Below are 25,777 nucleotides of genomic sequence, written 5' to 3'. Positions count from 1 at the left end.
AATCTATTAATCTCAGATTAAATCTGAATAATTGACCTTGCATTATTTATTGTTTGTTGAAGGGAGTTTTTAAAAAAAAAACTTCTCCCATCCTTTTGCTATGTAAGCTTCCAAATCTTGCCCCTGATTTTGGCAATGCCTCACTTCTTGATACCCAAACTTCAACAATTGTTTCTCTTTATTCACCCCATTAATTCTCCATAATATCTTTAAAATTGTTTAGACTCCCAGATAACTTTTTGAATCTCATGGGATAAGAAGTTATCTTGTGCAATGTCGCTGAATGTTTTGAATCATTTTAACATTTTAATTTTAGACATAGAGCATGGTAACAGGCCCTTCTGACCCACAAGCCCTTGCCACCCAAGTGCACCAATTAACTTACAAACCCCGTACGTTTTTGGAGAGTGGGAGGAAACCATACTACCCAGAGGAAACCCATACAGACATAGGGAGAACGTGCAAACTCATTACCAACAGTGCCAGATTTGAACCCGGGCCACTGGTGCTATAATAGCATCGCGCTAATTTGTATGCTAACTGTGCTGCCCAATAAATTCACAGTGGATAGGCTCCGAGGTACATGTTGCATAGTTTCTAGGTTTGAGTGCTCTGGGTGTGGTCATCTTGAGCTTTGTGGTTGTAGCAAATGTACTTCATTGTTTTCTAGTTCTCTGAATACTGGGCCTCTATCCACTAACATTTTTGATCAATTTCTGTATTTCATTGCATTAAGGTATCAAAAGATACCTCTTTAGCTCAGTACTACTTATTTTTTGTATACTATAAATGCTTTGCCTGTATTGTCAACTGTTTTTTCCCCCCCACATTTACCTAATCTGTCAATGTCTTTGTAATTGAGTGTTTAAGTCTCTAATCTTAGTATGCCACCCATATTTCTGTTTTGATAAACTTGGATATTGTACACAGTTTTGGTCTCCTTTAGGACAGGATATAGGAAGATTGGAGATTGTCCAGAAGAATCACGAAGCAAGTTCCTATCGTGAGTGGATTAAAAAAAAAAGTTAGATTACATTCTTTGAAATTTAGGTGGGTGGGGGGGAGGGAATGGGTGGTGCCACCTTATTGAAAGGTAGAAGATCCAGAGGATAAATGTTGAGATTTTTTTGCTAGTATGAGAGTAATTTACAAGAGAAGGTAAAACTGAGGTGTGCAGGAATTTCTTTTCTGGAATTCTCTACCCCAGAAGATTTTAGATCAATGGAGGTATTTGTGTTTTAAGTTGAAGGAATTGACGGCCATGTACCACTAACACAGATTGGACTTGGATCATCTTTATATATAAAAAAAATAATTATTTGTTCTCTCACTCAATTCTTAAACCTCACTAATTTTCTTTTACACGTGACCACTGATTTCCTTGTTTTCCCCTTAAATATTGCACAGGAAAAAGGTACAATTTTCTAATCTAGGAAGTCTATTCATGAAATGAGCTGTTTCCTTCAACTCTGGAATGGAAATCGGAGTAATTTGATACTATTACTCTTTTTTAATACAACTGGCTATTTTGCTTTTATTTTAATTCATTCGCTAAATGTGGGCTTCACAGATTTAGCATTTAATTGCCCATCCCCAGTTGCCTCTGAATATGTTGGTGGGCTGTTTTCTTGAACACATGCAGCCCTGGAGGTGTTGATAGTCCCTCAATTCTGATAGAACGGGAGCTCTAGCATTTTTGACCCAGCGATGGGGAAGGATTGGAGATCATTTCAAAATCAATAGTGTATGGCTTGGAGGACAACTTACAGATAGTGGTGTTCCGTGCTCTTGACCTTCTAGCTAGTAGTCATTTTGAGTTTGGAAGATGGTCTCTGAGGAGTCTTTTTCCAGCTTGGGTATAGCCCAGCCCTGAATTATAATTTCCTTGCATTATCCAACATTCTGTTCTTTTCCTCCTGTAAATTTATGTAAAATATAGACATGTTTGCTATTTTTTCAAAAGATCCACATTATTCCTATTACAGTAGTTTTGTTAACAAATTAACTTTTTATGATAGTTTTTGTATTTTGTAGGCTGTACTCTTAGTTATACTCTCTTTAGTTGCTTTTATTGATAAATAGGTTTCCATTTACACATTTCCCTATTTTTAACTTGTAAACAGATTTACCCATTTACTGTGGACATAGAGAAATGCAAGAACTGCAGATCTTGAACAAACATTGCAAAGCTGGAGGGACTCAGTAGGTCAGGCAGCAAGCATAAAAAGAAATGGATAGTAAGTTTTGTATCTTGATTGGTTACTTCTCTTCGTAGGTGCTGCTTGATTTGCAGAGTCCCTTTAGCTCAGGGCTTCCCAAACCTTTTGGGGAACACTTGGAAATCGTGGAACCTGTAGTTACGAACCGGAAGTAGAATGCCGTTAACTTCTGGTTTGAACGTGGTTGAGTCTAAATTAAATATTTTTCTTAAACAGTTAGCAATCTGAGGCAGTGCTGTCTAAATCCAATTTCTTCAGAATTTGATTATTTTGTTTGAACTGAATATTAACTAAATTGCAATATCAATATCATTGACTTCCACACTCCAAATGCCCACCACTACCGACCTTCCAGAAGTGGGTTTCCCCAGCCAGCCACCGACCGGCCAGATCGCCCAACACCTCTGACATGGGTATCCACCTCGTCCCATAGGTGGAACTCCTGATGCCTCTGATATGGGTTTACATCCTCGCCCCTGCAGCCCACAGCCCGAACTTCCAACATCTCTATCATTAACCCCTGTACCTGCCAACCAGATGCTGGAGCCACCATCATCTCTGCCGATGACCCCGACAGAAAACATACCGTGGCCCTGATGCCTCAATCAATACAGGTCCCAATCAGCACCATTCCGGCGACCACACCAACTTCTTCATCAGTTTGCACACCAACCTCAGCAGGAGAAAGGGGGTGTGGAAGGAGTGAATGAGGTAGGGAGTGACCAAGGTTGGGGTGGGGGGAAGGCAATTTAAATTTTAAAAATGTGGCCAGCCTTGTGCCAAAAGAAATCCAAGTCTCATTGGTTGAAAATGGTGTCTTGAGGCCTGATGTCTGCACTGACAACGTTAAGCGTCAAGACGCCATTTTGTTTTGTTAGTGTCAAGGCAACTGTTTAGAAACACAGGTAAAAAGTAATTTAAATTAAATAAAAAGTTATTATAAGTTTTAGTTGTTACTCCTGTTACGAGCCCAGAGGACCCCAAAACCCAAGAGCAATAGATATTCACCAAGACAAATAGTTACTTAAACACAAGTTGCTTTTAATTATCTTTAAACATGGAAAGAGGATCGAACTTTAATTTATTACTATTAACTTAACCAACCTAACTTAACCCCCTTCTAATTCTAAATGCACATGTAGGTAATGTGTATGTTAGTTCAGAAAAGTTCTTTGATTCACAGTCCAATCTCACTTCTCATTCCTCCAAGTTTACTGGTTGCAGGCAATTCTTATGCTGGGCACAGAATTTAATACTTATGAAGTTCACCAGGCTTTGGTGCTTGAAAGGTAAATGGTTACCGTTCAGGAAGGGTCTTGTCGGTTTTCAGAGAAATTTGTTGTTCTCTGGACACCCACAACTGATTTCTTGTAACCAGCCACTTCAGTGTCTTACTGAAGAAACTGATGATAACCTCTTTCTTTCATGTCACCACAGAGTTCCTGTTTGTTTCTCTAATTTCAAGTGAAACAGTAGGCTAGTGGTTCCCAACCTTTTTCTTTCCACTCACATACCACTTTAAGTAATTCCAATGCTATTGGTGCTCTGTGATTAGTTAGGGATTGCTTAAGGTGATATGTGAATGGGAAGGGAAGGTTGAGAAGCACTGCTCTCGACCTAATTATTACTGAAATATTTTGCTCAAGACAAATTGTCATTGGCCCATTTCCTTTGGAGTTGTGAAACTGTGCACATAACATGTCAGTTAGGTACAAATAAAACAGTGGTTTTCAACCTTTTTCTTTCCACCCACATACCACCTTAAGCAATCCCTCTAATCACAGAGCACCTATGGCATAGGGAATACTTAAAGTGGTATGTGAGTGGAAAGAAAAAGGCTGGGAACCACTGCATTAGGCAGTCAGTTCTTTCCTCTTGTATCAACCACAAGGGTTTTGACTAGGCTGAACTAAGCAATCACAACCAGTCTTCAAAAAGGGGTTTTTCAGCAAGTTTTCCAGCTTGTCCTGTTCCAGTCCCTGCTGCTGCTGCTGACTGTAGTACTGCAGAAGTGAATTTTTTTTCTCTCTCTCAGAGAGCCTGATTTACTCTCTCTGCTTGCAAAACCACATGACTCTCTTAGAACAGCAAGTTCCATTCCAGACAGCCTGTGGCTCCAACGAGTTCTTTCATCTTTTTGTAAACCAGCAATCCATTAGTTTCTTGGGCACTCTCCAAAGCACTTGCAAAGGCTCTTGGAGCCAGCCTGTCTAGCATGAGCAGGGCTCCAGTATTTTAATAAGATCTGTTTTGAAGTGTTTGTTTGTGACCTACACTAAAAAGTCCTCCTCAATTTATCACCCAAAAACATATCTACATTAAATACAAACACCACATGATCTGTCACACTCCCCATTTCTTCCGCTGAACCCAGTTTGGGAAATGCTGCTCTAGCTTCTTGCTTGCCTTTGGCAGATTTTAGTGCTGCTGCTTTGAAGACTAACTGAGTAATAAATTTTATCAGTTTGTACTTTCTCCCTTCGATATTACATTGAACTTGGTGATATTATAATTATAAAATGAGAGTTCCTACACTCTTGGGCTGTGCACTTAATTTGGATCATTTATTCATTTCTTGTTTCTGGGGAAGGGTAGTGCAGTATACAATACTTAACACATCAAATTTGCTACTACTGTGATATTTGCAAGTTTATTTTTAATCTATTTGATTCTGTTCCACTTTTAGTCCAATATCAGCATTTATCCATTTTACCACATCTGAGCTGTCTCTAAATTTTACATGAACCTTCCAACGTTGCACTAAATTCTTCCAGCAACTGCTTGCTTGTCTCCAGTTATTTCCGCTCCTTATTGAAATAATTTCATGTCATATCACTATTTTTCTGTCTGCTTTTTCCCCCCCATTTGTAAACCTTGTATCTTGATCTGAGTTTTAAGTCTTTCAGCTGTGCCTCATTAGTGGCTTAATTTAAGGTAATTGAAGTCTTTGCAGAATATAGAAATCAAAATATTGCAGATCCCGATAATCTGGGGAAAAAATGCCGAACTGTGAATGAGGTTGAGGAGCATTTGCGGTTGAAGAAACAGAACACGACAATGAAGGATTATTAATGTCAAACATTTGCTTTGTTTTCTTAGAGGATGCTCAATGCACTGAGTATTCTCAGCATCTTCTGTTTTTATTAAACAAAATAATTATTAAATTATGTACCTTTTTGGGTATTGTTAGGATTGGTTGTTGAAATGGTGGTTTGGTCCAAATTGCTCCAAACAATGTGTATGGCATAAATTATCTGTTGGCTCCATTTGTAAAAATGGTTAAGTACTGATTTAGATAAAGGGAAAAAGTTTCACATAAAATAGGATGAAAGAATACTGCATTCCCATATTCAAATAGCTAGAAATACTTGGTGAGTGCGATATAAACTCTGGAAAGCAAGTAGTTACTGTTAACTGCTTGATAACTGTTTACATTTTTTCAGGCTGAGAGAGGGGGGAAAAAAAAAGTACATGCAAATGGAGGATGGAAGATTAGAAAAAAATCCTGACAAATGGTTAATTGGGCAAGGCAGTTGAAGCAAAAATGAACAAGCAAAGAAACAAGTTTAATGAAGTGTAAATGAGAATCAGTGGCAGATTTGTTGAATTTCTATTAAGATGGGAAAGTCGTGAGATGGTTTAAATTCTGAGCTCATTTTAGGAACAATATAGTTCAAAGAGAAAATGGACTAAATATTGAAAACAATAAGCTGCCTGCAGCTTGGGATCATGCTTCTGGACAAAGTGGTTACAGGGTGAACAAAAATAATAGATTATTGTTTTATCTGGGAGAAGTTTTGGAGGCAAAAAATGATGGGAAGTGAGGAAGTAAAAGAGAAGATGTGGGAAATGATCTAATGTGCTTGGTAGCCTTGTTAACTATCATGGGGGAGGAATCTTTGCTGAAAAGAACAGCCAGTATCATTTTCCCAAAGTTTCGAGCATCTGCATAATTTTCCTTTTACTGCATATTCATTTGATATAAAAGTGCATGAAAAGTTGCATTCTACCACCACCTTTGTAGCATTGAATTCTTTACATCAGAATAAATAAAAATCCATTTACTTCATTCCATTTCATCCCATTTAAATAGATTTTAAGTTAAGTATTGAGTTAATATTTTTGTTGGCTAATCTTTCTAATTTTCCATGCCATTTCCATGGAAAACTCCATGAATTGATTTCTAAATCACAAAGAATTGCTACTTCAATGTTATGGTGTGAAATCCAGTTATTTTAAACATTTTTATTGAATCTATTCAAATCTTGTTTGGAAGAGAACTTGGGTGCTCTTGCTTTTGAGTTTGTTTATTTAATTTTTATTATACAACTAGCAGGAAACCCAGCATTGCCCAGGAAATAAAACACTAATTTGTCGACTATATGGTTGAAACAAAATGCCCAAAAAACTTCATGATAATTCTGCATGATGTATATTTTGAATTTTTCCTGATCCTTGTTTGTCTGGAGGCCTGAGCAGTGAGGCAGGCCTGGTGTTGCTGTTCTATTTCCCGCTGCTTGCCCGGAGGTTGGAACACTGAGATAGGCGTATCCTGCTGCTTGCTCCTTGCATGTCTGGAAGCATCAACAATAATGTGAGACTGATGTTCCTCCATCTCTTGCTTTGTGAAGAGCTTCTGCCGATATTGCTTTGCTTTTTTGGGCCCATATTGAGCTGGGTTTGGTTTTTGAATGTACATTGATGCACAGCACTGTAACTAATTGAGGTCAATTCTTTTGGAAATTTTGAACTTCATATGACCTTAAAGGTTAAATTCAATGTGGTTATGACATTCAGCATCAAATGTTACCACAATTATAGTAAACAGTAATGCAATTCAGTGCAAGCTGGTCAAAAAAACACTTTTGGACTTCATTTGACCTTAAAAGTTAAATTCAATGAAATTTAACGTGGTCATGAAATTCAGCATCAAATGTTACCCCTACTGAACCTCCTGGGACATTTCTAGATTGCTCCATATTGATTTTCAAGGAGAACAGACAGAGATGCATGCATGAATATATATTAGATGTACAAAAGCTTGCTGGGCAATGTATCACATTTTTCAGTGGTGTTGTACATCATATTTTGTATCCTTGAGTAAGAACTACAGAAGCTGTTTTTATTGCATGGAATCCTGCAATTTTGAAAGTTGGAACCTTGGGATTCTGAGTATTAAATATGTGAGTTCAGGGCTTTATCAGTTTCCATAGTTGTTGAGAATATCTTTCAGTCCCCAAAGCTGTTCATTTGGAAATGATTTGAAGCTAGTTAATACTAATGCTTTATATGAAATAAATCCCAGTTAAAGTAGTGATTGTGAAATTGTTCCCTTTGCAGGCCATTATGCAGCAGTGATAAATTGTCTGTTTGAGAGAAGTGTTCTGAAATGTAGCTTAAAGAGTAAAGTTTGCAATGAATACTTTTTTTTGTATGTAACTGGGATGTTCCATTTGACGTATAATGTACAAAATTCCAAAACATTTTTATTACTCCCAGAATTCTTTCTGTTCAAAGAAGCTGCTACACAATATTTTAAGTTTCTGAATTGGAATAATTAAAATTCATTATTTTATATACTTTTCATAGTAAAGAATATTAAATTAAAAAGCACTTGTATAGTTTTTGAGCAGCATTAACATTTTGAACAAATCCTGAATTTTTAAGCTATGCTTTCAAACCGCATGCCAATGCTCCAAATGCTCAGCTTCTAAAGTGAATTATGGTAGTTGTAGAATTCAGTCTATAAATTTTGGTTGGAAATTGCATAAATGAATAGAAGACCAGAATCCAGTTAGATGATGAAGTAATGGCTATTGGTTGTGCCCATTTGCTAAGCATTTTGAACATAGATGGAAACACTGTGAGGGGATGTTGCTAGCTTTAAATCAACAAAAGAGGGTGTAGAGTATGTTTAAAATGGAGCATAGATGAGGTAAATTTATGATTATTAAGCGAGAATGATATTTCACTCATATTGATTCTGCCATGGCATCAAAAAAATTACAATCCTAGTTCTACCTATACTCTATTCCTTTAGCAAAATACTATACCCAGAGGAATATGAAATGTGGAATATTCTTAGTGAGCATTTGTCTCAGACCACTTTGTATTATATTTGCAAATGCAATATCTTTTTGGTATTGTGGTTTGGTTTTTTAATGTGCACTACAGCATTTGTAAAATTAAAAACATTAGGAGCAGGAGAAAAAACTAACTTTTGTATTGATTTGTAAGTGACACCAAGAGGGTAGTTCTTTAAATTCTCCTTCGAACTCTTTTGAAGCACTTTTTTCCCCAGCTGCAAATAATAGCAATTTGACTTGTCATTTAAGTTCCTTAAAGAAAAAATGCAGTAAAATCTCCGTTATTCAGCACCTATGGGGATCGTAGATGCATGAAATGCGAATTTTCTGGTTGAGTGAGACTTGCTCTTACAATGCCTAGGTAATACACCTGCATGAAGAGCACTGTTTAAAAGACAAAAAATAGTGCAAAATGTAATCTGGGGAAAAAAATTCAGTATTCAAGTCTTTAATTATGTAAAGTTCACTTTAATCAATTAATTCCCATAACCTACAAAATTTTAATTTAAATTCTAACCCCATTTGTGAGCGCTGTAACAGTGTTGCGCTAGCTGCTACGCTAACTGTGCTGCTGTCATAATTAACCCTCCCCCACAGTTTACAGATAAAGCCATACTCATATACCTAATGTTAATAAAGATGGCCTGTTGCTAGGCAGGAATAGGGAAATACTTTGGGAAAGTCACCCCAACGGTGAGTGGCATTGACCGGTTCTTAATCCTGGTGTCCTGGGCAGGCCCTTGGTGCAACCCGACTCCCCTCTATGTAAGCGTATGAGTCAGGCCCTCGGCGCAAGCTGATTTACCTCAGAACAACTTGCTTTCAATTTGAACCACAATTGCTGGTACTGTAACTGCATTGTGCTAGCTGCTATGCTTACCATGCCAACATCATAATTATCACCCCTCCCCCAAGTTTACAGATGAAGCTTTATAATATACTAATCAAGATAAAGACTTACCAGGCAGGGATAGGGAGACACTTTGGTAGAGTCACCCGAGCAGTGAGCGGCACCAGCTGGCTCTTCATCCTGGGTGCCACCATTTTATTCAAACACAACTTAATTGAATCTTTATTCAAACAGCTGCTGCGGGCAGGGCTGAATGTTTGCTCCCAAGCTGTTGTGTGATGCTTCAGAGTACAAAAAAATTAAAATTTACTCTACAAGGTTCTGGCAAGGCATCAGGAGTACTATATAGAATTCTTGTCTCCTTGTGGCTTTGGAGGTGGTGCAGATGATGTTCACCAGGTTGATTCCAGAGATGAGGGGGTTAGCCTATGAGGAGAGATTGAAACATCTGGGACTGTGCTCGCTTGAATTTGGAAGAAATGGAGGGGATCTTAAAGAAACGTATAAAATTATGGAAGGCATCGATAAGATAGAGGGGGGAGGGAATGTATCTCTGAAATCTATAGATTAGATGAGAAATGAGTATGTGGGCTTCATTGTTACAGTCTGCTGATTGGTCCTTGGTCAGCAAGGATGTTAAAGGTAACAGGGAGAAGGCAAGAAAATGATGTTGATAAGAAAATTACATCAGCCTTGATGTGGATGGCAGAGAAGACTCGATGGTCTTCTACTGATGTTCCTTCCTAAAAATTTGATTAGTTGAGCTTATCTAATATTCATTACTGAATGTACAGGAATTTCCTCTAATTGAGCATTTGGGAAAGCAACGCCATAGTCTTGCTTTGTCCCTGTCACAAGTTCTGTTCTTTGGCCAGCCACCGCAAGTCGAACTGACAAACTCTCATTCATAACATTAGTCTAACTCATCTGCTTTTGATTTCAGTGCTTTCTGTCCCTCCCTACTGTTTACATCTAGAAATATGATCTCATGCAAAACGTCAGTACTTAAATTCTAACTTGGACAATTTCTTGTCTATTTCTCTCCAATGCTCACTGACTTAATGTTAGGTCTTGATTCTGTAAAGTCTCTGTTTTCATAATACACTGCATTGTAAATTTCTGTGGCCTTGTCTTGCTCCATCTGAATCCTCCAATTCTAATAACTTGAGATTTGTACCAAATTTTGATCTTTTGCATATCTAAATTTTACTTCCCTTAGCATTGGTGGCAGTGGTTTTAGCTGCTGATTAAGTTCAAAAACTTTCTTCCTAAATATTTCACCCCTCCCCCACCATTTTTCTTTAGTCTTTGTAAATATCTCTGTGACCAGATGCCCTGATATAATATGTGACTGTTAAATTTTATTCAATAACCTGGTAAGGGGCTGAGATGAGGACTAGTTTCAGTAAAATGCATTGAATAGAGTTTCCTGAAGCAGTATGCAAAAACTCTTTATTTGGGAGGGAGCTGGCCTTGTCTTTGGGAACAGCAGTGGAGTGTGAAGTGCCTTGGAGCTTTTCATGGAAAAACTAAGACCTTGAGTTAATGCACCAAAAGTTGGGGAGGGGAAGGTTGCAGATTTTGTAAAACAGCACTTGGAAGAGGTATTTTGGAAGCCTCCACTGGAAGGAAAACGGTTAAGTGGAATGTGTTCGTAGTTTGCTTGTAAGAAGCAAAGAGGGTAGAGATTGACCAAAATATTTCCTAGAATGGAGGGCTTGGTAACAAGAATTGGAACATAGGCTAAATAATGACATTGTAGTGGTTTATAAAATTGTGAGGAGCCTAGATATGATGGGCAGTCAGAATTTTATCCGAGGTATGGGAGGCTGGTCACTGCCGTGATGTGCCGCTGCTGCAAAAGCCACTCCAGTTCGTGGCGATAGCTCAATGTGGGAGGAATGGCCATGGTCTTTACCCATAATCCTCCACGCTACTGGAACCACTCTGGCACTGGCAGAGTGATTCCAGTGGCATGGGAGATTATGGGTAGGGAAGACTGTCATTGCTCCTGCACTCCCTCATTGAGCCATCACAGCAGCAACCACCACCCCCCCACGTTTGCGGCAGAGGCATGTCGATGTAGGGGGGGAGGAGGATTGACGGTAGGGGTGGCAACTGATGGGGAGAGCCATTAGTGGGGTGAGGGGTGGCAACTGATGGGGAGAGCCATTAGTGGGGTGAGGGGTGGTGACGGCTGGTGGGAGGAGCTATTTTGACAGCAGGTTGGAGACGGATGGCTGATAGATCCCATGAGTGCATAAACGTATCATTTACTGTGTCATTGTGGGAGCGGGATTTCCCCTTAAATTGCCTGGTTGGCGATTTTATGGGTAGATCCCCCTGCGAATTGAAAGGTACTTCCAGCACCTTTGCCCCAACAATCGCACTTGTGTCCTAGGAGGGCTACCCATGGGCTATAGTTTGAGAGGGGTTGCAGTTTGAAGGGGGCCATTGGTGATCCGTTTTAAATCGGCATACTTGGTCAGCCAATGTGAACAGGACACCCTATATGCCAGGTCCAATTAGTGACACAATGATGGCGTTCTTGCCTGCACACAGGAAAGTGAAGGAAACAAAAGATATTCTTCCAACTAACACTGATTTTAAAAAGGTATAAACTTTTTACTAAATTCAGAATCCTGATCAATTAATTATGAGCTTATATTTAAACAAAATTATTCATGCTTAATTAAAACATAATTCAACATTATGTACAGCAGAGTATGAACCCTTCAGCCCATGATATTGTGCTGACCTAAATTACCCTATGTCGGCATCAGAATATCGTAGCAGGAATAAAACACAAATAAGAGTGTGGGAAAATACGCACACAATTTAATAAAACAAATGGGGAGGGGGAGAGAGAGAGAGAGAGAGAGAGAGAGATGGGGAAGGGGAGAGAGATGGGGAAGGGGAGAGAGATGGGGAAGGGGAGAGAGATGGGGAAGGGGAGAGAGATGGGGAAGGGGAGAGAGAGAGATGGGGAGGGGGAGAGAGAGAGATGGGGAGGGGGAGAGAGAGAGATGGGGAGGGGGAGAGAGAGAGATGGGGAGGGGGAGAGAGAGAGATGGGGAGGGGGAGAGAGAGATGGGGAGGGGGAGAGAGAGAGATGGGGAGGGGGAGAGAGAGAGATGGGGAGGGGGAGAGAGAGAGATGGGGAGGGGGAGAGAGAGAGATGGGGAGGGGGAGAGAGAGAGATGGGGAAGGGGAGAGAGAGAGATGGGGAAGGGGAGAGAGCGATGGGGAGGAGGGAGAGAGCGATGGGGAGGGGGGAGAGAGCGATGGGGGAGGGGGGAGAGAGCGATGGGGGAGGGGGGAGAGAGCGATGGGGAAGGGGGGAGAGAGCGATGGGGAAGGGGGGAGAGAGCGATGGGGAAGGGGGAGAGAGCGATGGGGAAGGGGGAGAGAGCGATGGGGAAGGGGGAGAGAGCGATGGGGAAGGGGGAGAGAGCGATGGGGAAGGGGGGAGAGAGCGATGGGGAAGGGGGGAGAGAGCGATGGGGAAGGGGGGAGAGAGCGATGGGGAAGGGGGGAGAGAGCGATGGGGAAGGGGGGAGAGAGCGATGGGGAAGGGGGGAGAGAGCGATGGGGAAGGGGGGAGAGAGCGATGGGGAAGGGGGGAGAGAGCGATGGGGAAGGGGGGAGAGAGCGATGGGGAAGGGGGGAGAGAGCGATGGGGAAGGGGGGAGAGAGCGATGGGAAGGGGAGAGAGAGCGATGGGGAAGGGGAGAGAGCGATGGGGAGGAGGGAGAGAGCGATGGGGAGGGGGAGAGAGCGATGGGGGAGGGGGGAGAGAGCGATGGGGAGGGGGGAGAGAGCGATGGGGAAGGGGGGAGAGAGCGATGGGGAAGGGGGGAGAGAGCGATGGGGAAGGGGGGAGAGAGCGATGGGGAAGGGGGGAGAGAGCGATGGGGAAGGGGGGAGAGAGCGATGGGGAAGGGGGGAGAGAGCGATGGGGAAGGGGGGAGAGAGCGATGGGGAAGGGGGGAGAGAGCGATGGGGAAGGGGGGAGAGAGCGATGGGGAAGGGGGGAGAGAGCGATGGGGAAGGGGGGAGAGAGCGATGGGGAAGGGGGGAGAGAGCGATGGGGAAGGGGGGAGAGAGCGATGGGGAAGGGGGGAGAGAGCGATGGGGAAGGGGGGAGAGAGCGATGGGGAAGGGGGGAGAGAGCGATGGGGAAGGGGGGAGAGAGCGATGGGGAAGGGGGGAGAGAGCGATGGGGAAGGGGGGAGAGAGCGATGGGGAAGGGGGGAGAGAGCGATGGGGAAGGGGGGAGAGAGCGATGGGGAAGGGGGGAGAGAGCGATGGGGAAGGGGGGAGAGAGCGATGGGGAAGGGGGGAGAGAGCGATGGGGAAGGGGGGAGAGAGCGATGGGGAAGGGGGGAGAGAGCGATGGGGAAGGGGGGAGAGAGCGATGGGGAAGGGGGGAGAGAGCGATGGGGAAGGGGGGAGAGAGCGATGGGGAAGGGGGGAGAGAGCGATGGGGAAGGGGGGAGAGAGCGATGGGGAAGGGGGGAGAGAGCGATGGGGAAGGGGGGAGAGAGCGATGGGGAAGGGGGGAGAGAGCGATGGGGAAGGGGGGAGAGAGCGATGGGGAAGGGGGGAGAGAGCGATGGGGAAGGGGGGAGAGAGCGATGGGGAAGGGGGGAGAGAGCGATGGGGAAGGGGGGAGAGAGCGATGGGGAAGGGGGGAGAGAGCGATGGGGAAGGGGGGAGAGAGCGATGGGGAAGGGGGGAGAGAGCGATGGGGAAGGGGGGAGAGAGCGATGGGGAAGGGGGGAGAGAGCGATGGGGAAGGGGGGAGAGAGCGATGGGGAAGGGGGGAGAGAGCGATGGGGAAGGGGGGAGAGAGCGATGGGGAAGGGGGGAGAGAGCGATGGGGAAGGGGGGAGAGAGCGATGGGGAAGGGGGGAGAGAGCGATGGGGAAGGGGGGAGAGAGCGATGGGGAAGGGGGGAGAGAGCGATGGGGAAGGGGGGAGAGAGCGATGGGGAAGGGGGGAGAGAGCGATGGGGAAGGGGGGAGAGAGCGATGGGGAAGGGGGGAGAGAGCGATGGGGAAGGGGGGAGAGAGCGATGGGGAAGGGGGGAGAGAGCGATGGGGAAGGGGGGAGAGAGCGATGGGGAAGGGGGGAGAGAGCGATGGGGAAGGGGGGAGAGAGCGATGGGGAAGGGGGGAGAGAGCGATGGGGAAGGGGGGAGAGAGCGATGGGGAAGGGGGGAGAGAGCGATGGGGAAGGGGGGAGAGAGCGATGGGGAAGGGGGGAGAGAGCGATGGGGAAGGGGGGAGAGAGCGATGGGGAAGGGGGGAGAGAGCGATGGGGAAGGGGGGAGTGAGCGATGGGGAAGGGGGGAGTGAGCGATGGGGAAGGGGGGAGTGAGCGATGGGGAAGGGGGGAGTGAGCGATGGGGAAGGGGGGAGTGAGCGATGGGGAAGGGGGGAGTGAGCGATGGGGAAGGGGGGAGAGAGCGATGGGGAAGGGGGGAGAGAGCGATGGGGAAGGGGGGAGAGAGCGATGGGGAAGGGGGGAGAGAGCGATGGGGAAGGGGGGAGAGAGCGATGGGGAAGGGGGGAGAGAGCGATGGGGAAGGGGGGAGAGAGCGATGGGGAAGGGGGGAGAGAGCGATGGGGAAGGGGGGAGAGAGCGATGGGGAAGGGGGGAGAGAGCGATGGGGAAGGGGGGAGAGAGCGATGGGGAAGGGGGGAGAGAGCGATGGGGAAGGGGGGAGAGAGCGATGGGGAAGGGGGGAGAGAGCGATGGGGAAGGGGGGAGAGAGCGATGGGGAAGGGGGGAGAGAGCGATGGGGAAGGGGGGAGAGAGCGATGGGGAAGGGGGGAGAGAGCGATGGGGAAGGGGGGAGAGAGCGATGGGGAAGGGGGGAGAGAGCGATGGGGAAGGGGGGAGAGAGCGATGGGGAAGGGGGGAGAGAGCGATGGGGAAGGGGGGAGAGAGCGATGGGGAAGGGGGGAGAGAGCGATGGGGAAGGGGGGAGAGAGCGATGGGGAAGGGGGGAGAGAGCGATGGGGAAGGGGGGAGAGAGCGATGGGGAAGGGGGGAGAGAGCGATGGGGAAGGGGGGAGAGAGCGATGGGGAAGGGGGGAGAGAGCGATGGGGAAGGGGGGAGAGAGCGATGGGGAAGGGGGGAGAGAGCGATGGGGAAGGGGGGAGAGAGCGATGGGGAAGGGGGGAGAGAGCGATGGGGAAGGGGGGAGAGAGCGATGGGGAAGGGGGGAGAGAGCGATGGGGAAGGGGGGAGAGAGCGATGGGGAAGGGGGGAGAGAGCGATGGGGAAGGGGGGAGAGAGCGATGGGGAAGGGGGGAGAGAGCGATGGGGAAGGGGGGAGAGAGCGATGGGGAAGGGGGGAGAGAGCGATGGGGAAGGGGGGAGAGAGCGATGGGGAAGGGGGGAGAGAGCGATGGGGAAGGGGGGAGAGAGCGATGGGGAAGGGGGGAGAGAGCGATGGGGAAGGGGGGAGAGAGCGATGGGGAAGGGGGGAGAGAGCGATGGGGAAGGGGGGAGAGAGCGATGGGGAAGGGGGGAGAGAGCGATGGGGAAGGGGGGAGAGAGCGATGGGGAAGGGGGGAGAGAGCGATGGGGAAGGGGGGAGAGAGCGATGGGGAAGGGGGGAGAGAGCGATGGGGAAGGGGGGAGAGAGCGATGGGGAAGGGGGGAGAGAGCGATGGGGAAGGGGGGAGAGAGCGATGGGGAAGGGGGGAGAGAGCGATGGGGAAGGGGGGAGAGAGCGATGGGGAAGGGGGGAGAGAGCGATGGGGAAGGGGGGAGAGAGCGATGGGGAAGGGGGGAGAGAGCGATGGGGAAGGGGGGAGAGAGCGATGGGGAAGGGGGGAGAGAGCGATGGGGAAGGGGGGAGAGAGCGATGGGGAAGGGGGGAGAGAGCGATGGGGAAGGGGGGAGAGAGCGATGGGGAAGGGGGGAGAGAGCGATGGGGAAGGGGGGAGAGAGCGATGGGGAAGGGGGGAGAGAGCGATGGGGAAGGGGGAGAGAGCGATGGGGAAGGGGGAGAGAGCGATGGGGAAGGGGGAGAGAGCGATGGGGAAGGGGGAGAGAGCGATGGGGAAGGGGGAGAGAGCGATGGGGAAGGGGGGAGAGAGCGATGGGGAAGGGGGGAGAGAGCGATGGGGAAGGGGGGAGAGAGCGATGGGGAAGGGGGGAGAGAGCGATGGGGAAGGGGGGAGAGAGCGATGGGGAAGGGGGGAGAGAGCGATGGGGAAGGGGGGAGAGAGCGATGGGGAAGGGGGGAGAGAGCGATGGGGAAGGGGGGAGAGAGCGATGGGGAGGCAAGGAACTAGACGCCTTTTCCTTTAATGCCCTTGTGTGCCATGGCATAATGAAAGGGCTGTATGCATGGAGCACTCCTGGAGGAGTTTCTCTGCCACATGGAATTCAGGGAGAGCAGGAACCCTATCACTTGATGTGACATCACCGCTGGAAGATAGGCACTGCTTTGCTCTGCGCTACTGAATAGGCAGTGAGAATAGGTGTGCAGAACCGCTTTTCCTTGGTCTAGGATGAACAGTGCTACTGGTTTTTGTAAACACTTCACCCATCAATTTCACATAGCCAATGTGAAAGGGGCTATGGTCTCGAAATGAAGTGGGTCAAAAGGGCCTCTGTACTTTTCTATATCTTTCATACTCCTGTTTGAAAATGGGAATTAAACACCAAATTAGCAATTCACCTACCAGTGTGAACATTCCCGAACCATTTTGACCATTCCCGAACCATTTTGACCATTCCCGAACCATTTTGACCATTCCCGAACCATTTTGACCATTCCCGAACCATTTTGACCATTCCCGAACCATTTTGACCATTCCCGAACCATTTTGACCATTCCCGAACCATTTTGACCATTCCCGAACCATTTTGACCATTCCCGAACCATTTTGACCATTCCCGAACCATTTTGACCATTCCCGAACCATTTTGACCATTCCCGAACCATTTTGACCATTCCCGAACCATTTTGACCATTCCCGAACCATTTTGACCATTCCCGAACCATTTTGACCATTCCCGAACCATTTTGACCATTCCCGAACCATTTTGACCATTCCCGAACCATTTTGACCATTCCCGAACCATTTTGACCATTCCCGAACCATTTTGACCATTCCCGAACCATTTTGACCATTCCCGAACCATTTTGACCATTCCCGAACCATTTTGACCATTCCCGAACCATTTTGACCATTCCCGAACCATTTTGACCATTCCCGAACCATTTTGACCATTCCCGAACCATTTTGACCATTCCCGAACCATTTTGACCATTCCCGAACCATTTTGACCATTCCCGAACCATTTTGACCATTCCCGAACCATTTTGACCATTCCCGAACCATTTTGACCATTCCCGAACCATTTTGACCATTCCCGAACCATTTTGACCATTCCCGAACCATTTTGACCATTCCCGAACCATTTTGACCATTCCCGAACCATTTTGACCATTCCCGAACCATTTTGACCATTCCCGAACCATTTTGACCATTCCCGAACCATTTTGACCATTCCCGAACCATTTTGACCATTCCCGAACCATTTTGACCATTCCCGAACCATTTTGACCATTCCCGAACCATTTTGACCATTCCCGAACCATTTTGACCATTCCCGAACCATTTTGACCATTCCCGAACCATTTTGACCATTCCCGAACCATTTTGACCATTCCCGAACCATTTTGACCATTCCCGAACCATTTTGACCATTCCCGAACCATTTTGACCATTCCCGAACCATTTTGACCTGGGACTTAACCGCCCAGGGAGGTAGTATCAGAGCCGATCTGTTTTGAATTTGCCACAGTGTGAACGGGTGACCTGGTTTGCTGGGTCCCATTAGTGATGCACTGATGACGTTTGTTGCATGCAACCTCCTGGCAGGACAGTTGATCAGTTTGGAGAGGTGATGCAGACAGGTACAGTGGTCCTTGCATGGCAGGAGTGAGAAGTAGTAGTGATCTGAAGATAATGGTGATGATTTGGGATCGGGAGGTGCAGAAGCTTCTCTCAATCAGGGCTGAGGAGATTGCAAAACAATTAATGGGCGCCATGAAGGACTGCCCATTTTATGAGAGGGTTGCCTGTTGGCTCATGGACCTAGATATGACTCTAGGTCTGCCAGATTTTGAGGGCAATCACAAGGCACAAAGATTTGATACCTGCCAGATTGTGAGCAAGTTGGTCTGTGGGTTGGTCCTCAATTTGAACAGTCTGATGCTACCGACATCCCGCCACCAGCCCCCAACAATAAGTAGCGGTGATTAATAAGGGATTATTTAAGGTGGTACGTGAGTGTTTTAATGTAACTGCAGCAATGTTCAAGAATTTAATTATCACAGAACCTTAAAAAAAATCACTCTCCTGTGCTGTTCGTACAGGGAATCTGAAAATGCACTTCAGCTTTTGACCAAGGCTTATAACCAAGGTTCCTTTGAAACCTGCAATCTTCATTATCTAGTTCTCACACATCCTAAATTAATGAGGATAAAAATTGTATTGGAACTCCTACCAACTACAACATACCAAACTCATTTGCTTATTTCCATATTAATATTATCAAGTCAAAAATTAGAAATTCTCCAGCTGTTGCTCCAAGGGACTACGTTTATCATTTTGCAATGATTCCATACAGAGACTCATGTTAGTTGCTTCAGTTGTGCCTGAGGATGGGCAAGAAATGAGAGCGATACACAAGACGGAATGAATTTTAAAAATAATGAGAGTAGAAGTGAAGTGGTGAAACTTGCTTGTTCAAAGTGATGTGACTTTTTCTGGACCTTGTTAGTTTCAGTCTGTCTGTCATCCCTTTTGGTACCATTGCATGTCAACCTGTATTGGAAAATTGGGGTTAAGGAAAATGTAAATTTTTAAACTTTGAAGTTACAATGTTTATACAACCACTGTATGAATGAAATTTTTCAATTATTTTCCAATTTTGATGTTAATCATCATGTGCAATGTGATAATCTTTCAATTTTTCTTACATAATGTAAACTAAATCTGTTTTAATTTGAAATTTAATTTTCTCAATATAAACATTAGAAATCTGAAACTATGAAAGCAGGAAATGATGGGAATGTCAAGTCTGGCTATGGAGGGAGAAACAGAATTAATTAACATTTTAGATTAGTGACCAGATTGAGTTCTGATGACAGGTGATGAAACTGAATAATTGAATTAATTTATTCTTCACAGATGCTGCTTCACCCATCAAGTATTCTCGGATTTGCAATAAAAAATGTATTAATCACCATGTTGTCTAAAGTCAAACTGTAAAGTTACTGCTTAATTTTTAAGTACATTTGTGAAGATTTTGAAAATTTTGTTTGCTTTTTATCAGCCCAGATTTAATACCAAGTTTGAATGTCACCTTTATAAGCATTTGAACAAATCCACCAGAAAATGTGTGAGCCTTCAGAAGCATGAAATTTGAAACCCATTTTTTAACAATGAAGAGATAAAATGTAAATATTGTAAAATTATTTATTTGTCCCTCATGGAAGTTCCGTTTTAGATTTGGGTAGTGCTGTTAAAAGTGAGAGCAAAGCTGAAATCTTACTCACAAAAATAGAGAGGCTTTATCTTCAGTTCCTCCATCCCATTCTGTTGGAGGTTGGTATCTCATCATTAGCTTTTCTCATCATAAGGCATTTTCAATCTGGGAAAACACCTGTCTGTAAAGGTGGAGATTCTTCGCCTTGGTGCCTAAAGACTTGCATCTCTGTGGCTTGGCCAACTCCAAGGTGCCGATTCCAACCATTCTCAGGGAAGGATAATCGCTCTGCTGCCTGACCTGAACATACAGCCGCTGCAAGCGACTGGTTAGGGGCAGGCTGATGATGCCGTTATCCTGCAACCTATCTTCCCACTCACCCCTCTCCTTTCATGACCCCCTTAAGGCAGGGGTGGCAGACGGGAGCCGTCAGGATGGCAGGGGACGGCTGTGACAGTCTCACCGGCCGCTTCGGCCTTCGGGATTCCTCTCTGCAGCTCAAAATGTGGTGTTCTGGGATACACAGTGGTTCCAGCTGCATGGGGCATTATGGGTAGGGAAGACCGCCATTTTTCTGCTGCATATATATGACAGGTGGTGCTATGGCACCAATCGCCCTGCCTCCATTGGATCTGGGGGGTGGTATGAGACATCTCTTAGTATGAATGCAATGCTGGAGCAGCCTTTTAGGACTGCTGTCTGAAAGGTAAGTTTTATGTCTTCCATCTGCTCCTGTAGCCGGCCTCCAGGCAGAGGCCTGACATGAAATAGCCTATAGACTATTTCCTTTCTTAGGATTCTTTGTGCTGGGGTTTCAGGAAAAGCAATTAGTAAAATCGGGTTCCTCGGCACTAAATACCACAACCCAGGAAAGATCACTGTTAGAACTGAATTTAATGGCATTGGCTTCAAGACGTGTTGGCTGCTTCAACTCTGGTACAATATCAGCAGCTACTTTGACTCCCATCTTGGTATCAATTCCAGCTATTCCATTAAGTTTTGTAAGCATGGCTTCAATTCAGTAGTTTATAAACTTGCAGGTAATTCACCAATCCAAACACCAATCAGCAAGGTAATTACCAAGGTAATCCAAACACCAATCAGCCTATTGATTTTAAATAGTTAATTGAGATTTGGTAAAATTGTCTTCCCCACCTTGTTTTGGGGAAAAAAAGGCAAAGGATTTCAAAATTTGAAAATGTGTAGTTTCCTCATTAGAATTTTGAAGGAATATAATGCAAAATAGAATTTTGATTCCAGCATACTAGATTTCCTTAAAGTATAAGGTGGTCATTTGAATTTTAAAGAAATATTCAGAATTCAATTAGATTTAGTACTTTTAACTTGAAGGGAGTCTGATTCAGTTTGCAGTTATGTTGGATCACTGGCAACAACAAGTTAGAGATGATTTATGCTTCAAATGCACATTTTTGTGATTTTTCTTATTTTTTCTCTAATATAGTACCAGTGCTACGTGACGTTGAGTTTGAACCAGCTATGTTGTATTGTTCTATACAAGGCAGTATGTTCTTAGTTGTTCCTTGTAGGTCTGAAAAAGTTATCACAGTCAAGGTGACTTTGCAAAACATAAAAAAAACGAGCAAATCTTGACGAAATGTTGATTCAGTTGCGAGTTGAATTCTGTTCATTTAGCAGCAGTTTCTGTTGGGGTCTTTGAACACTTAGACCTTGTTTTCAATCCCTTTTTACCATATCCTCAAGATGTTCTTCACTCACGAAATGCAATTGCCAATGGTTCTATTGCTAGATCAAATAATAAAGAGCTTAATGGGCATCCTTGACGAGTGCCACATTGCAAATTAGAAGGTTGAGATTGTTGTAAATTAGTAAGAATTGTGGCAGAAGGTTGTGAATGCCATAGTTTAATCCATGCAATAAAATCAGAACCAAAATTAAAATTTTCAAGGGTTGTAAACATTTGTCCATTCTCTCTGATCAAAAGCTTTTTCAGCATCCAATGAAAAAATAAACTCAAGAGTTTTACCTGAAAGCAAATATATAATATTCATTAAGTGACCTATATTAAAATAGACCCCTTTTGATTTTCAGAAATAACTGATGGTAAAATATTTTCTATCCTCTTGGCTAAAATTTTAGCCAGAATTTTAGCATTGACTTCAATAGGGAGATTGGTCTATAAGAGGAACATTCGGTTGTGTCTTTACCTTTCTTCACAATTAAAGCTAAGCAAGATTCATTTAATGAGTCTGGAAGTTTATCCAGTTCAAACAAATAAGTAAACACCACCTTTACGAAAAGTGTGAGCCGTTAAAATAATTTGAAAAATTCCGAAGGGAGCCCATGGGATTCAGGGGCCTTTCCAGATTATAATGAGGAAATAGCAGCTCATGCGAAATAGATTCATCCAGTTTGATTTGACTGTCTAAAGAACTCTTGGGGATTTTCAATCAATCTAAGATTTGATATTTAATCAAATTAGTGTCATTTGTATATTCAGAAAAATATAATTTGGAGTAGAATCCTTTAAGTATATTGTTTGTCTCCAAATAGTCTCCCTCATTGCTGCTGTCCCCTTCCTCCTTTCTCCATCTTATCACCTCTTGCCTTTGTCCCCCACACTCTTTTGTTCGGACACTCGCTGGCATATTCTCATTCTTTGATGAAGGGTTCAAGCCTGAAACGTTGGTTATGTATCGTTACCATTGCTACATAAAGGAAAGACACTGTTTGACTTGCTGAGAGCTTCTCCAGCATTTTTTAAAAATTTCTACAACTGTGTCTACAGATTTTTGTGATTTACTACTGAAGTCATAATAATATTATTCTTACGAACTTCTGATGTGTTGTTTAGCACCAAATTCTCTCAATTGGTTGGCCAAAAACTTACCAGATTTATCACATTGAATGTAAAATTAAAACTTTTATATTGTAAAAGTTGGCATTCGGCTGGGTATGCTGAGAGAAGATCTATCTGTTTTTGTTTACATCTGGGTTTTTAGTTTGAGCATATTGTTGATCTAATTGTTTAATTTGTTTAATTACCTCAGATCTTTCCTTATGAAATATTTTGCCCCCACGAAAAACCTTCAAAGTATGCATATAAGTAAACTAGAGGACTTGGATACGAGATTAGTATCAAAAAAGAAGACTTATCTGTTCTTCCATAAATTTAACAAAGTCCTTATCTGATAATTACACTGAATTAAAACACCATTCTCTTTTATCCTGAGGAAATTTAGGAAGGTTCAGTGACATTGTTACAGGGGCATCATCAGATGTTACAATACTATGATATTTATGAAATTAAATGATTATCAATAAAAATAATCAATTCATGAGTAAATGTGATGAATAGGAGGAAAAATTAGTACTCTATTGGTAGGATAAAAGAAACGACAAACACCTGAGATGCCATAACCCAAATGTTAAATAAATGAATAGATCGATAAAAAGAATTTAAAAAATAAAATAGGGCAGAATCTTTTAATGTAGCTGGGTTAGAAGATGAGTGATCCAGGAGAGGGTCCAACCAACAGTTGAAATCCCCACCAAGAATAAGCGAGGATAAACCTAAATATAGCAAGGAAGTAAAATTTTTAAAAATCCAGATCATCAACATTGGGAGTATAAACATTTGCAGAAACTTCAATTTTATCATGTAATTTCCTTGAAACAATAAGAAAAAGACAGAATACGAAACAACATTGTATACTAAAGAATATTCTGATTAATCAGAATTGATACACCTCTTTGGCTTGGCTTCGCGGACGAAGATTTATGGAGGGGGTAAATTTCCACGTCAGCTGCAGGCTCGTTTGTGGCTGACAAGTCCGATGCGGGACAGGCAGACACGGTTGCAGCGGTTGCAAGGGAAAATTGATTGGTTGGGGTTGGGTGTTGGGTTTTTCCTCCTTTGTCTTTTGTCAGTGAGGTGATTTAGCCTGAAAGAAAGAGTGATATTGCTGCCCCTTCTCCCATGAAATCAGGCGGGAAACATCACTTCCCTTGTTTTAAAAAAAAAATAATTGCAGCTTTAAATTGTCTTAAATGCAAAGCCACTTCATATTACTTGATGATTTAAACCTCTCACATTCCAACTCAGGAACTTAGTAGGATTAGCCATGATCACTCAATTATAGAAAATATACACTAAAAGTAAAACTAGTTTCAGAAATCCCAATGCACATGTGCAAAGCCAAGTTTGTACAATATGTACAACGACCTCCAGCCTGCAGATGGCCTTACTAAACCATAGAATATACAAGATGGAATCTGAAAGATCTAAACAATTAACTACCATGGTAATGCAAAACACCCATGATCCCTTCCCTGATCTTCCCCAGTCCCACCCCCTAAGGCTGATGGAAAAGCTGTCAGCATGCTAATTAATTCTAAGAAGCAACTATCTCCCAGTTTTGATTAGATGTTCTTATTCAGAAGCAAAACAATAACAACGCCCCTGCAGATGTCATAGCTAACCAAAATAAGCCATGTTTCGTTTGAATACATTAAATATAAAAAAATACTTTTATGGGTTGAATTCTTTTCCTAGCCACTCCAGATTATTTCAACTCATAATAACAATGCTTTCTCTGTAAAAACTCTAAAAACAAATGACTGAACCTTTAACATATTAAATTCAATCCTCGTTTCAAAGTTGTCATTCAACAGAAAAATAAATGTCATTCCGGAATGGATAGATTGTGGATGAACTACCCAGCGTTTTCCACTGAAACAAACCATTTCTTACATCTGTTGGAGTGAAGGATTCTAAGACGTGCTGGAAACAGCAGGGAAGGCTTCAACCCCAGACATAACTTTTCTGTAGGTGGCCTGTTTTTCCATAACTTCAGGAGAATATTCCATGATTGATGGGGGGGGGGGGGGGTCACGTGATGCAGAGAAGAACTCAAGGAAATGTAGCAATAAAAGCAAATAAATACAATCAGAAAAGCTAAGAAAGTAACAAAAACAAACAGTAACAGAAAGGGTAAAAGATGAGAAAGAAATGGGGAGGAAATAATCTTGATTCTAAATGTTTTGCCTTGGTATTGCAAGGTACCTTTACAAGAGGCTTCATGAATCAGCAGTTCCTTAATTTGATGATGGTGGTTTTTGCTCTATCAAACTCAGGTGGTGTTGGAAATAACACATCTCCAAACACCAATGCTAACAAATCAGGCCATTTAGTAAGCACACTAGACTCAGTATCTTCAGCCAAGCCCTCAACATGCAGATTTTGTCACCAACTTCAACTTTCCATATCAATAATTGTAGTCATTAGCCTCTCATTATTGTTTTCCAGGTGGCAGACCCATTCGTTCATTTCCTTTAAAGCAGATTCTGCTAAAGTCAAACGCTCACCTTGTTTTTCTATGGAATCACAGATCTGTGCAAATTGGTTTTCCAGTGGCAAAAGCCTTTCATCTAGATGTTTAAATCCTGCATCAATAGATTCTTTAATTTGTTCAAATACATTGGAGGAACTTGCAACAGTTGGGTTTGCCAGTGGAATAATTGGAGTTTCTTGTTTCTTTCCGTTTTTCCCACTTTTAGCAGTCTTTCCACCTCTTGTATCCATTTCAAATATAGGATATGCAATTCGACATCAATTTGAAAGTTTCAAGAAAAATAAATGGGACAATGTATACTTAAGGAGTGGAGCTATGGTAAGGACGTCTACTCCATACCACTGCCTAACCGGAAGTCCACTTATTCCAATCTCTCCCCCTCGAAATGCTCTGCCCTCCACTCTCTTAGCACCAATCCTCTCCTCACAATCAAACCTGCAGACAAGGGAGGTGCAGTTGTGGTCTGGTGAAGCCAGACAATAACTCTCAGACACCTCCTCGCCCCTTCAACAGAACCCCACCAAAGAGCATCAAGCCCCCCCCCCCCTCAGTCTAATCTATTTCTACCTACATCTGCAGTACCTGATATTGCCCTCTGTCTCTTCAAGAACTTCCAATTCTTTGAACTCTATCACATCATTTACACTATGGACGTCCAATCTCAAAACACCTCCATCCCCCATATCAAAGGTTTCAAAGACTTCAGTGTTTTCACCATCTCCACGTGGCAAAACTTGTTCTCATCCTTAATAACCTCCTTTGAC

General features: G+C 43.8%; 1 protein-coding gene across 6 annotated transcripts in view; it reads left to right on the top strand.

The window, feature by feature from the left end:
• ankhd1 (ankyrin repeat and KH domain containing 1) overlaps positions 1-25,777 on the top strand; it is a 173,703-nt gene that overhangs the window by 35,503 nt on the left and 112,423 nt on the right. For 3 of the 6 annotated variants that reach the window (XM_069898565.1, XM_069898564.1, XM_069898562.1), the window contains exon 3: positions 931-1,024. The exons of the other annotated variants lie outside the window; for them this stretch is intronic. In XM_069898565.1, coding sequence (XP_069754666.1) covers positions 931-1,024 — 94 coding nt within the window. The remainder of the gene's footprint in view (positions 1-930; positions 1,025-25,777) is intronic. 6 annotated transcript variants of the gene reach the window in all.

This window comes from Narcine bancroftii, chromosome 9, assembly GCF_036971445.1.
Source record: "Narcine bancroftii isolate sNarBan1 chromosome 9, sNarBan1.hap1, whole genome shotgun sequence".
Lineage (NCBI taxonomy): Eukaryota > Metazoa > Chordata > Chondrichthyes > Torpediniformes > Narcinidae > Narcine > Narcine bancroftii.
The sequence above is the reverse complement of the archived record's forward strand: the minus strand, read 5'-3'. Positions and strand labels throughout refer to the sequence as shown.